The sequence below is a fragment of the Grus americana genome, chromosome 3 (assembly GCF_028858705.1).
Source record: "Grus americana isolate bGruAme1 chromosome 3, bGruAme1.mat, whole genome shotgun sequence".
Taxonomy (NCBI): domain Eukaryota; kingdom Metazoa; phylum Chordata; class Aves; order Gruiformes; family Gruidae; genus Grus; species Grus americana.
In genome coordinates this window covers 24,339,313-24,352,582 of record NC_072854.1, presented here as the reverse complement: position 1 = coordinate 24,352,582, position 13,270 = coordinate 24,339,313, and the positions used below count along the sequence as shown (strand labels likewise).

At 41.0% G+C, this 13,270-nt stretch overlaps 1 protein-coding gene across 1 annotated transcript in view; it reads left to right on the top strand.

Annotated features, from left to right (window-relative positions):
- The window catches only part of CSMD1 (CUB and Sushi multiple domains 1), a 1,238,533-nt gene that overhangs the window by 943,837 nt on the left and 281,426 nt on the right, over positions 1–13,270 (top strand). Inside the window, exons 18-19 of the mRNA XM_054821261.1 lie at positions 9,544–9,732; positions 13,129–13,245. Coding sequence (XP_054677236.1) covers positions 9,544–9,732; positions 13,129–13,245 — 306 coding nt within the window. The remainder of the gene's footprint in view (positions 1–9,543; positions 9,733–13,128; positions 13,246–13,270) is intronic.

Genomic DNA, 13,270 nt, shown 5'->3' with positions numbered 1-13,270 from the left:
TCTGCACTGACCTTGGTGTCTGCAGAGTTTCTTACATCTTCTCACTCCTCTCTCCGGCTGCAAAAGCTCGCTCTCTAAGTGTTTTTCTTCTTCTTAAATATGTTATCACAGAGGCGCTGATTGGCTTGGCCTTGGCCAGCGGCGGGTCCGTCTTAGAGCCGGCTGGCATTGGCTCTATCAGAGACAGGGGGAGCTTCTAGCAGCTTCTCACAGAAGCCACCCCTGTAGCCCCCCCGCCACCAAAACCCTGCCACGCAAACCCAACACATTCCACCCCTCGCCTCTGTGAATCACATATTTAAGAATTATTAAAACATACATTCAACAGAAAAACTACACACACACTAATCACATCAACAAGGAAAAAGAAAAAAAATTCCCCCCACCAGAATCAAAGCAACACTATCACAACACTAAACAAGAGTAGACAATACACACAGAATCCACCTCTCGTCCCTTCACCGCTATTTTGCTCTCAAGCTAAGTTCAGTCAATGTTTTGCCCGTTACCTCCTCCAATTACTGTCCTTATCTCAATTTTCTCGTGCCCCACGTTGGGCGCCAAAAAGACTGTGGTGGGTTGAGCCTGGCTGGGGGCCAGGTGCCCACCAGAGCCGCTCTCTCACTCCCCTCATTCACTAAACAGGGGAGAAAAGGCATAACGAAATGCTTGCAGGTTGAGATAAGGACAGGGAGAGATCACTCACTAATTGTTGTCACGAGCAAAACAGACCAAACTTAGAGAGGGAATTCATCTAATTTATTACTAGGCAAAACAGAGTAGAGGAATGAGAAAATAAAATCAACTCTTAAAACACTTCCCCCCACCCCTCCCATCTTCCCGGGCTCAACTTCACTCCCGGCTTCAACCTTCCCCCCCCTCAGCGGCACAGGGGGACGGGGAGTGGGGGTTACGGTCAGTTCATCTCACGGTGTTTCTGCCGCCTCTTCATCCTCAGGGGGAGGACTCCTCTCATCGTTCCCCTGCTCCAGCATGGAGTCCCTCTCACGGGGTGCAGACCTTCAGGAGCAAACTGCTCCAGCGTGGGGTCCCCCACGGGGCCACAAGTCCTGCCAGCAAACCTGCCCTGGCGTGGGCTCCCCTCTTCACGGGTCCACCGGTCCGGCCTGGAACTTGCTCCAGCGTGGGCTTCCCACGGGCCGCAGCCTCCTTCAGGTGCCTCCACCTGCTCCGGCGTGGGGTCCTCCACGGGCTGCAGGTGGAATCGCTACACCCCCTCATCCTTCCTCCATGGGCTGCAGGGGGACAGCCTGCTTCACCATGGCCTTCACCACGGGCTGCAGGGGGATCTCTGCTCCGGCGCCTGGAGCTCCTCCTCCCCCTCCATCTGCACTGACCTTGGTGTCTGCAGAGTTTCTTACATCTTCTCACTCCTCTCTCCGGCTGCAAAAGCTCGCTCTCTAAGTGTTTTTCTTCTTCTTAAATATGTTATCACAGAGGCGCTGATTGGCTTGGCCTTGGCCAGCGGCAGGTCCGTCTTAGAGCCGGCTGGCATTGGCTCTATCAGACACAGGGGGAGCTTCTAGCAGCTTCTCACAGAAGCCACCCCTGTAGCCCCCCCGCCACCAAAACCCTGCCACGCAAACCCAACACAGTAACATAGTGGTTATAGCACACAGCCATGTTTTGCTTTCTGGTTTTCTTACCAAACTTATTTTCTTCATCCATTTTGTGCAATGAGCATTCTTTAGACAACCTCTTAGCAATCTTACATTTTAATATTCCATTTTAAAAAATTATTGTAATGATTTGATCTGTGAAAAGTATAGGTGTGTTATATGTATGAGTATGCAGTATATAAGACTGTACAGCTGTTGTGTGCGTCATGTATTACAGCAACAAATTAATTTCCTCTTTAGAGATCTAATGGGATCTAATGATTAAACCAGTTTCTAAAAATCACTTATAATTCTGTTTGCAAAACATGCATTTTAATAATCAACGAAGCATCTAATATAGCTAACAACAGGTTGATAAATGTTTGATGAAATGTCAATATTGACAGAGTGAAGTTTTTGAGGATGACTGTCCATATTTTTCAATTATTCAGTGATGTACAAAATCTTTTGTTTGTATGTTTGCTGTTTACTTTGAATTGTGTGTTATGTTCCTTTGAAAAGAGAATGGTTAAATTGTAGGATAGAATTATTTGCTGATCTAATTGCCACTGCTACGTGGAGTAAAGTGGAAGGAACATTTATTGAGGGAGCTACAGAGCATGGTCTTGAGAAATATTGCATTATGTGAGGTGGGAGAGAAAAGACATGGATTTCACCCAGACTTTAATCTTATATTTAATAGGCTAATTGTTATGAATAGTATTAAATCCACTCTTTCCAACCATGAGCCCAAAATTTATCACTGTGGTGCCAGAATTTCTCATATATAGTTTAATATTATCTTTTTGTAGTCAGGACTTTCAGTACTGCCCATTGTTAAGCTTTTCTTATGTTATCTCCTATTAAGAAAAAAACCCCAAATCATTGTCCAAAGAAGTGGAAAAAAAATATTTCTTTTCTGCTATGTTTATGATTGCTAAATCTTACATACTGAATAATTTCCCTTGAGAATGAAGCTCTGTTGTCTGAGCTGACTTTTTTATTTATATAGCACCACTATTTCAATCAGGAATTTGGAAGCTGATAGGGTTGCTACAGCTTTTGGTCTCCTTGCAAAAATCTGAAACAACGTAATCAATGTAATCTAGTGTTATCATTTCAAAAAGAAACTCATAAGTTTACCTGTTATATGTGATTCAGAATCCCAAAGCAGTTGATGTGTTGAGGCAGGGGTGGAAGGGTGCCCTAAGAGGAAGGAATTTTAAGAGCGCTACTCCATCTACTTTAACATCCCGTAAAACATGAAGTACAGTTTGTCTGAAAAAAATGTATTGTGTATCAAAGTTAAAATTTCATACACAATTAATATTTATTTAAGGCACATACAGTGGATAATATTATAGACTTAAAAGGGTTCTTTGAGTCTATATTAAGCAATTCAAGCCAGGTTGTAGATGTTCAGGGGCATCACCTTTTTCCAGTGCACTTTGGATTAGTCCATGACAAATGGTTAGAACTGTGCTTCCACCCGTGGGACAGTCAGTTCCAGCTGTACTGGACACCCCACCACATGAAAGCAAACTGTGGCCTGCACTCTGCTGCCAAAGGAATTGAGAAAAATGCATTGTCAATGTCAATTGTAGCATACCACTTGGCTGCCTTCAACTCCAGTTCCTATTGGAGCTCTAACATGTCTGGTACAGCAGCACTCAGTGGTGGTGTCACTTCATTCAGGCCATGATAGACTACTGTTAGCCTCCACCCTCCATCAGACTTTTGCACTGGCCATATAGGACTATTAAAAGGTGAGTGAGTCTTGCTGATGACTCCCTGGTTCTCCAGTTGATGAATCAGCTCACAGATGGGAGCCAGGGAGTCTCGGTTTGTGTGATATTGCCATTGGTGCACCGTCCTGGTAGCAACTGGCACCTGCTGTTCTTCAGCTTGCAGCAATCCTACAACGAAGGTATCTTCCAAGAGACCAGGCAGGGTAGACAGCTGTTTGATCTTCTCTGTGTTCACAGTGGCTAAACCAAAAGCCCATCAGTACCCCTTTGGGTCCTTGAAGTACCCTGTCCTGAGATAGTCTATGCTAAGGATACAAGGGGCCTCTGGATTGTTCACAATAGGGTGCTTTTCCCACTTGTCCCTTGTTGAGCTCACCTCAGCCTCCCATACAGACAAGTCTTAGCATCTGCCTGTCACTCCAGAGATCCAGATAGGTTCTGTGCCCCTGTACCCTGATGGTACCAGTGTACACTGTGCACCAATGTCTACCAAAGCCTTATACTTCTATTGGTCTAATATGCCAGGCCATTGAATCCACAGTCCAGTATATTCAGTCATCCCTGTTCCTCCTCCTGGCCAAGGGCAGAGACCCTCTGTTCTTGTTCCTGGTCACAGTATTCACTGTCTGACCCCTGCAGTGCCAGGATCAAGGGAGGTGATTTTAGTTCTTCTGTGTCTGTGAGATCGCTGATTGCTTTCTTGTGTCTCTGCAGCAACTACACTGACAGCCTTCTTGGGTGACCCCTTCTTAACAGCTGTCTTCCCTCTCAGTTCGTGTACGTGGGCTTCCAGCTTAAAGGTGGATTCACCATCCCACTTCCTCATGTCCTCCCCCAGTCATGCAGGAAGAACCAGAGTGCACCATGTGCTTGGGGCTCCCTTTCCTGTGATTAGGGCAGGACAGGACTGATTTCTTGGGGCATCCCTGACAGCCAAGGCACTGGCCTGTAGGGATAAGGAGATACAGAGACTTTCTTCAAAGTTTTGGAGCCAAGAAGACACTTTCTCCACAGATGGTGTATCCATATCCAGGCAATACATTGATGCCAAGCTGTTAGAATATGAAGCTGCGGCACGTTGAATCACCTTTCTCCACATGACCCATGTGCTCAGGACATCCTCTGGATCTTTGGAGACCTCATCATTATCTAGACCACTGTAGATGACTTCCAGCACTGCTAATTCGCTCAGGTACTGGATGCCTTCATCTGTGGTAGTCAGCTTCCCTGGAGAGTTCACAAGATCTTCCTTGACTGGATATCTTGCCCTCAAATTTGAGAGGAGTCATCTCCAGAGACTGCAAATTTCTGCCTCTTTTCCAATTCCTCTCTCAATTCCTCAGTTTCTTGCAAGGTGTCCCAGCTGTTGGGCTTCCTTACCTTCCAATTGCTGACTGTCGGCCCCATTATCCCAGAATCAGAGCAGCCAAGGCAGCAATCCACTCATCTGGCTGGTGGCTGTAACCTTTCCACGTCTCGAAGTTCTGATGAGGTCAGGGACCAGGTAATCTCTGCTTCCTGTCTGATTTCTCTCACTCCTTCCTCCAATTTCTTTGTCAAAGGACCAGCTTCTTGATCAAACCTTTTCTCTTCTTCCTCCTCCCTTACTAATTGATGATAGGGACCCATTTTTCTCCTTGTCCACTGTTTCTTTTTCACTACTGGGGCAATTACTGTAGTAGTTGTTTGGGTCCCTGTCCCAGCCAGGATGTTCTCAGATGCAGTTTGGTCCCTGCTCCAAACACAGTCCTCTGAGAGTACTGAACTACGGCTTGACAGGCACAGGCCAGGCGCCAGTACAGTGACAGAAGCAGCTGGTTTTCATTGGGGTAGGCAAGGCACCCTTCTATCAGGTGGTGTGTCAGTTTGCCAGGGTTGCTTGTATGTTCAGATGTAAAGTCCCAGGTTAGAGGAGCTGATAACCATCCCAGGAACCTGCTCAAATTCTTCCACACACCCTGCCACCCAGGAACTGGCCGCCTCAGGGCACATTTCAGTATCACCTCACTCAAAAGTTGTCTTCTCTTACACCAGGATGAAACTGGATTCCACAAAACCCATAATATGCCAACAGTATTAATTAGTAGTATTAAACAGCTCACATAAGGGTGAACAAGGACCTTGGGAGCCTGCATAATAAAACCATCCACATCAATCCTGGGTAGGGAGAAGGAGATGTATTCCGTCACCTTCTCCACGAGATAGCTCTCCCAGCACAGCAATAACATCAATGCCAGGGCCAGGCGCATAACCATTGTTTGTACTAGCATGCTCCCAAGTTCCTTCATCATCCCCACAAAATAGGTCTCCCAGCACAGAAAGGCCATCAATGCCAGGGCAGAGCACAGAGCCATTATTTGTATTAACATGTTCCCAAGCTCAGCAAAATAAAAACATAAGCAGTGCAGCCAACAAACTCTGTGACCCACACAGGAGCTTGCCACTTAATAACTACTATAGCTATAGCATGCTTAATACAAAACTGCCATTGTCTTGTGCCTCATGTTGGGTGCCAAAAAGGACTCTGGTGGGTTGACCTTGGTTAGACACCAGGTGTCCACCAGTCCGCTCTATCACCCTCCTCCTCAGAAGGACAGGGAGGGGAGAAAAATAAGGTGGAAAAAACCTCATGGGTCAAGGTAAAGGTGGTTTAATAAAGCAAAAGGCTGCATGCAGAAGAAAAGGAAAACCAAAAAATTTATTTTCTAACTTCCCATCAGCAGGCAATGTCCGGCCACTTCCCAGGAAGCAGGGCTTCAGTATGTGTAGCAGTTGCTCTGGAAGATAAACATAATAAATAATGAATGCCCCCACTTCCTCCTCCTTTCGCTCAGCTTTTGTTGCTGAGCAGATGTCATATGGTATAGAATATCCCTTTGGTCAGTTTGGGTCAGCTGTCCTGGCTGCATCCCCTCCCAAGATCTTGCCCACCCCCAGCCTACTAGTGGCAGGGGGGAATGCTGAAGAGACAGCCTTGATGCTGTGCCAGCACTGCTAGCAGTAGTCAAAACACTGGTGTGTTATCAACACCTTTCTACAGAGCACAGCACTGTGAGGCCTTCTGTGGGGAAAATTAACTCCATTCCAGCCAGAACCAATACACAGGTGAAAGGAATCTAAAAATGTAGTGTGTCAGCTCACATGGTACATTTGCATTAAGAACATGCAGTCAAATCTAGAAGAAACTTATTCATCTAGAATTTAAGTATGGCAGGGATACCTCATGAAAACTAGATTATAAGCTTTCAAATCTGAATTCTAACTGAGATAAAGAATAGCTGGAGGGTACAGGGAATATTTCTCTGTGCAAGCTAGTCAATATTTATGAGATTTTGTTTTTGTTTGTAGTCCTGCTTCCAACCCTCATATCTATAATTCTAAAACCTTTACTTTATGCCCTGATAAATAATTTTTTCCTTAGATTTGAACTCCTTGTACTTCATTCCTAAGGTTTTGTGGTAGTCCTGGATAAATAAAACAGGGTAAAAGCAGTAAACTGAGAGTACAACATCCACAGAAATGGTTATAGATACACGGGCAGCTGAGAGGACCAGCATCTTCAGGATGTGTTTAGGGGACTAAGGAGCTAGGAAATGCCTAACGCCCTGCTGTAGAGAATTTTGTACTGTCAGCAGTTGGCTTTGAGAAAGGAACTTCTTTGGTAAAAAGTAGACTGGAAAGAGTCATGCTAGAAATTCAGGTCACCTGTGAGGAAGAACCTAAAATCTCTAAAGACCCCAGGAGAACTAATGTTGCTTAAGGCTTTCACAGCATCTATGAGTGATGACATCACCCATATGAAATCATGCCAATTTACAGCGTTCTTTCCAACCCAGCACCAAAATACTGAAATTAATGTGAAAATTAATGTGAAAATACTTAAGTTAAAGCTATGGGTGCCAGAGCTTTGAGGTGGATATGTCTAGGTTTTATCCCAAAAGCTAACAAGGATGTTCAACTGAAAAGTCCAGTGTTATTTAAAGAGACCCAAAACAGATAATTTTTCAAAACAAAGTAGATCAAAATAATTACATGAGGAAAACCATTAAAGTGTTTATAAATGTTCCCCACACACACACATTTACTTCCTGTCACTTTGTGGACAGTTTTTTTTAACAAGTCAGTGATTTTTTGGGTTGCAAAAAACGCTACGCAGGCTCCTCTGGGTCTCTCTCTTATCTCTGAGGCTTGACTATGTGTTTGCCACCTGCTGTTTTCAGCCAGCTTCTAGTTTTTCCTTTTACTGCAGGCTTCCTGCTAGCTGTGTCCTTCATATTCTCAGTTCTCTTTTTATCTACCACAGCTAGCATTCTCAAGGTTTTTCTCTGGACATGCTCAGCTTCTTACAGAAGAAGGAACAATGTCCCCATCCACTGAAGAGGTTCTAACTCAGTCATTCTTGTTTCAGGCACATGACACACTGTATCGGGTGTAGGTGTCAAGGTTTTGGTTACGGTAGGGGGCTGCAGGGCAGCTGCTGTGAGGAGAGGCCGGGGCTGCCCCGTGCTGGACACAGCCGGTTCCAGCCGGCTCCAACCCACCCACCGCAGGGCATGGCTGAACCCCGCAGCAGAGGTGGGGGTGTCTCCAGGAAGGCGTATGTAAGAAAGGGCAAAATGCTGTGTAGGTGAATGAGGTGTGAGGAAAAGAAAGTGTGAGAAACAGTCCTACAAAGGCCAAGGTCAGGAAGAAGGAGGTGCCCCAGGCAGATGTTTCCCTGCAGCCCATGGAAGAGACCACAGTGGAGGACATATCCACCCTGCAGCCCATGGCGGGCCCCATGTTCAAGCAGGTGGATATTCCCTGAAGGAAGCTGCAGCCCGTGCAGGTCCATGCAGGAGCAGGTTTATCCTGAAGGACTGCAGCCTGTGGGAAAGACCCATGATGGACCACAGGAAAAGTGTGAGGACAAAGGAGCAGAAGAGCGGGGCTGTTATGGGCTGACCACAACCCCCATTCCCCATCCCTCTGCTTCACTTGGGGTTACGGGGAGAAGGTAGAGGAGTTGGGAATGAAGGAGTGAAGTTGAGCATGGGAAGAAAGGGTAGTGGTGGTGGTGGTGGTTTAGTTTTTGTCTTTGTTTCTCATCATCTTACTCTATTTTTAATTGGCAATACATTAAATTAATTTTTGCTCAAATTGAGTTTGTTTTGACTGTGATGGTAATTGATAAGTGATGTCCCTGTCTTTATCTCCGCCCATGGGCTTTTTCATCTTATTTTCTATCCTCTCATTTTCTCCCCCTGCCCTGTTGAGGAGGGGGAGTGAGAGAGCAGCTGGGTAGGGGACTGGCAACCAGACAAGGTCAACCCACCACACGTAGTAACAGAAAGTAAAAGAAAATCCTTTCATCCCAATAGAGAGTCTTTATTTGTTTCCCTTGCATGTATCCATTATAGCTCATTACATGATTAAATTCCACAATTGTTTGCTATCACTATAAGCATAATGGATAATGCTCAGTTAATGAGCCTCCATTTGATAATCTTGGGGTTTTTTCCTTGTTCAGTGTATAGCTCCAGGTTTATTTACCAAACACTATTCAATCTCTGCTATAAGATATAATTACTAAAGACTCCTTCTGTCAGATAAGAGTTATACAATTGTGTAAGCTATGTTCATTGTCTATTTTTGATGCATAGGATAGTATCTGTAGGAATTAACATGTAGTTTCTGAGTTCATCAACTGTAGTTTTTCGATACTGCCTTTTGCTAAGTCAAATAACCATTGCTATGACAGAGGGAAGTTGAATTGTCCTGCAGTATCAGAAATTTAATACATGAAATGGAATAATCAAATGTGACTTATATACTAGCAAAATTTGTATTCATACTTTGAACCTTAATATCTTCCTATAGTTTCAGATCTTCGGTGCTTTTGTTAGCTCTTTTTTCATTGTTTGATAAAATATATGTTAAAGCTCCAATCTTTTCCTACTTCATTTGGGCTTCTCTGTTCTATGAGATTGAAAATTGAAAAACTGTGCTCTGAGTCAGTGACAACAGCTAGAAAAAGTGCTTTATATCCCACATCAGTTCTCAGGCAGTGCTAACAAGTATCTTTGGGAGGCTTTTTCTTCCTCATGTCTTACTCATTTTGTGTTTTGTTTGGGAGTTTTTCTGTTTACTATCTGAAAAAAAAGGAGAAATAAACAAATTAAATCTGTGTGTTTCAGGTGTTACTCTGGAATCAGATTCCTGCCTTGACCCAGGGATTCCTGTGAATGGCCATCGCCATGGTAACAACTTTAATATCCGCTCTACAGTAACTTTTAGCTGTGATCCAGGATATACACTGAGTGATGAAGAACCACTCATATGTGAAAGAAACCATCAGTGGAATCATGCATTACCCAGCTGTGATGGTAAGTGTCAAGTTCTTGAGATGGCAGCTTTAAAGTCCAAGGAAGTTAATCTCCCATTTTTGAGAACTAATTAAGCTTATCATTGCTACTACCTCCCTTCAATTACACTAAGATCCATACTTTTAAAATATGATTTTGCCGTTAATAAAAGCCATATTTTACATCTATCAACTTTTAATCAAGTACTATAAGGTACAGTGAAATTGAGAGGTATATATTTACCAATAGAAAAACCAGAATTCTCAGAGGGTGCCACTGTTCAACTGTGAAGGAAAATGGTGCCATACAAGTAATATTTTCAAAGCAAAGCCAATAAACTTAACTTACATTTTAAACTTATAATACTGAATACCAAAATGATTGCTCAAAATTTAGGATACTCAGTACCAAAACAGATCATTATCAGTCTGTGTAATTAATTTTCTTGACATATTTTTGTTTTGAAACTTTGGTTTGTTCATTAATTGTTTTGCAGGTTGTGGAATATGAAACTGTCTAGAGCTTTCATGAAACATTTTTTTAAATGCTTAACTGTACTAGCAAATATTTCTGTGCTCTTTTTTATCTTTTTTTTTAAAGTTCCTTTTCTGCGAACTACAGAATCAAATCATTTTTTTTGTGGAATGCTCGTATAGTTGCTACAAAATCCCTCTGTTAGAAACCACAGAAAATAATATCCAAGTGTAGCTAAGTATTTCAATAGGGATAGAATCTAGCATCTCTGAAAATTCTCCATTAGCTCCTTTCGTTAAACTTCCTGCTAAAACTTGCTATTGTCTCCCTTCTGGTTGCTAAATGATTACCCTTAAAAGCACGTTTGTCTTGATCAGGCTTCTTTCTTGTTAAGATATAACTGCGTTCTAAGGCAGTGATGGAAGATCAATGTGTGAAGGGAGAAGACCTGAGCTGATACCAACAAAGGCTCTTGCTTTACTGAATTGTTTACTTCAGTGAATTTCTGAGTCCCTTTTCAGGTCCAAGTTTTCCCTTGATTACAGTGGAATGTCAAAGGGCTTCTAATTCTCACTACACCCTTCTGTCCCCAAGCACAAAACTTATAAACTACCAAAAGATTAGTATATAGTTAAAAGCGCTTAATCACTACAAAGCAATCTGCCACTCAAACTCACTCACCTTGTAAGCATTACAACTTGTTCCTCCTTTGCAAGGATAGAAGCAAACTATTGTTTTCAATTGCATTTTCTGATCAAATTTTAGACTGGATGTTCTTGGCACAGTTGATAAACTTTGAAGTGTCACAAATCTTCTAAAAGCTGTAATTCTAAAATAAGCAAAGCATTTTTAGTATTCTTCTGTTGGTATTATGGGTTTCTTTTGCTTGTTTGCTGCAATGGGTTGAAGAAAACTGTTGTAGGAATCTTAACTTTGAATAGTATCCTATTCTTTTCCAATTCATTTTGTACTAAAAATTATTAATGTATTTTTGAGTTAAAACAGTAATATTCAACTTTTTTTGTTTGCATATGAATGTTGAACTGCAGAAAGATTTAGTTAATTTTCACTCACTGAAAGAGAGACCTTATTTGCCAGCTCCTTCATCCACTTTCAGCATAGAGTGTACAATAGAAAATTTCAAGCCTTTCTGGAGTAGGGCCTCTAGGCAAGCAGCATACAAGGGTTACACTTGGTGTATTCTTTTTTCCTATAGTATTCAACTACATTGAATTAACTAGACTAAAAAGACGAAATAAAACTCACTTTCTTTTAGGTAATCATTGTGTTAGTGTCTTCGAGGCTCAAAAAGGCGTGACCCAAATTTTTGGAATGTGCCAGTTTTAACTGAGGTTGAAATGACCATTTTGCATTCACCTGCAAAATTAATGTTCTCAAAATTGCAACTTCAGAAATTAAATCAGCAGAATAAATCCCTAAGGGAAAAGCATGTTGCTTTGTTTCATGCCAACAAAGAAGAAAAAGAATGATCTACAGAGACATAGTGGCTAAAGTTCCCTTTAAGTAGTGTGTCATTCTCGGAATACTATAATCTCAAGGTGGAGAATGAAAATAATTTTCTAGGGAGAGCTAACTAAACCCAGCTCATTTACAAATATTTTAAATTTTAAACTTAAAACTATGTAAATTATTTGTAAATATTTAATATCTGTTTCAAGGAATGTTGCACAATCAAATATTTTTCTTCCTTCTATGATGTTTACAGAATAAGAGGGATTTTGAATGAATGTATACTATCATTCATTTCTGGCATTATGAACCTGATATCTGTACTTATTTATTATTAAGTAATGTTATCAACCATATACTTACTGTGTTTTTAGCAATGCATATTCTCATTCATGCTTATGTGCAGAAATATATGCGTGCAAAACCACGCTAAAAACATTTCCTTTTCTTCTACGTATTTATAAATATATATAATATATAAATTCAAAAACCATTAAAAACTTTGACAAACACATTAGTCTAATAAGAAATGAAAAAAAGAACTTTAGATATAATGCCAGCATGTTTGTATGTATACATATATATTTTATATATACATTTACATGCAAGTACTGCAAGTTTGTTGAACATTTTGTCATGTATATTTGCCATCGAGATATGGCAAAGTATAGCTTTTATGTGAGGAAGAAGACTAAAAGCATCTTAAGAATTTGTTGTTTTATTGATAAATATTTAGTTTATTAAAATTTTTAAAAAACAACGTAAAAATCTGGACAACAACAGATGAGTGAAAAGCACAGCCATGCTGTATTTATAAGATCAGTGAGCAATTCAGCATGCAAATCTTAAACTTTAATTAATTTGCTATGCAAATTTGAGCAGCCTAGTTTAGCAAATGCTGGTATGCATAAAATATTTTCTAGTGTAGTTCTTGTGTCTTTCAAAATGCTCAGATCCAAATAAATTATTTATGATTGGACAATCTGCATCTTTGAAAGAGGAAAATACACTTTTTTTTTTCCTGTTGTTTGAAAAAAAAACATTTTGTTTCTTAATATTTTTGTTTTATAAAAATGGGATTAAATATATACCTTTGTAAATATGTAGTGCGAGAAAAATAGCTGCAAGACATTTGATTTTTTAGTTAGTTCACAAAAAAAATCTTAAATACTACTGAAATAGGAATTAGTACTTGCAATATTCTGGAACAAAATTTTACTTTTTTTTGTATTCTGCTAACTAACGGAGAGACTGTGGATGAAAAATAAACTCCCTTTCAAGGACTAATTTAGGAATAAACAAATTGTTTTCAAATGTTAATGTCATGGCTTTGGCTAAATTAACTACTTCTTTTAATACTTGACCCTTTTTTAATTTTAAAGGTAGTTCATAAAGTGAACTGATTTCTTTTTAATAAAAATCAGGATGGGATGACTTTTGTTGTTTTTTCCCTCCTTTTTTTCTCTTGATAAGCTTTATGCGGTGGCTATATTCATGGGAAGAGTGGAACTGTTCTTTCTCCAGGTTTTCCTGATTTTTATCCAAACTCTCTAAACTGCACTTGGACTATTGAAGTGTCACATGGCAAGGGTAAGAATCTAATATGAATTGCATA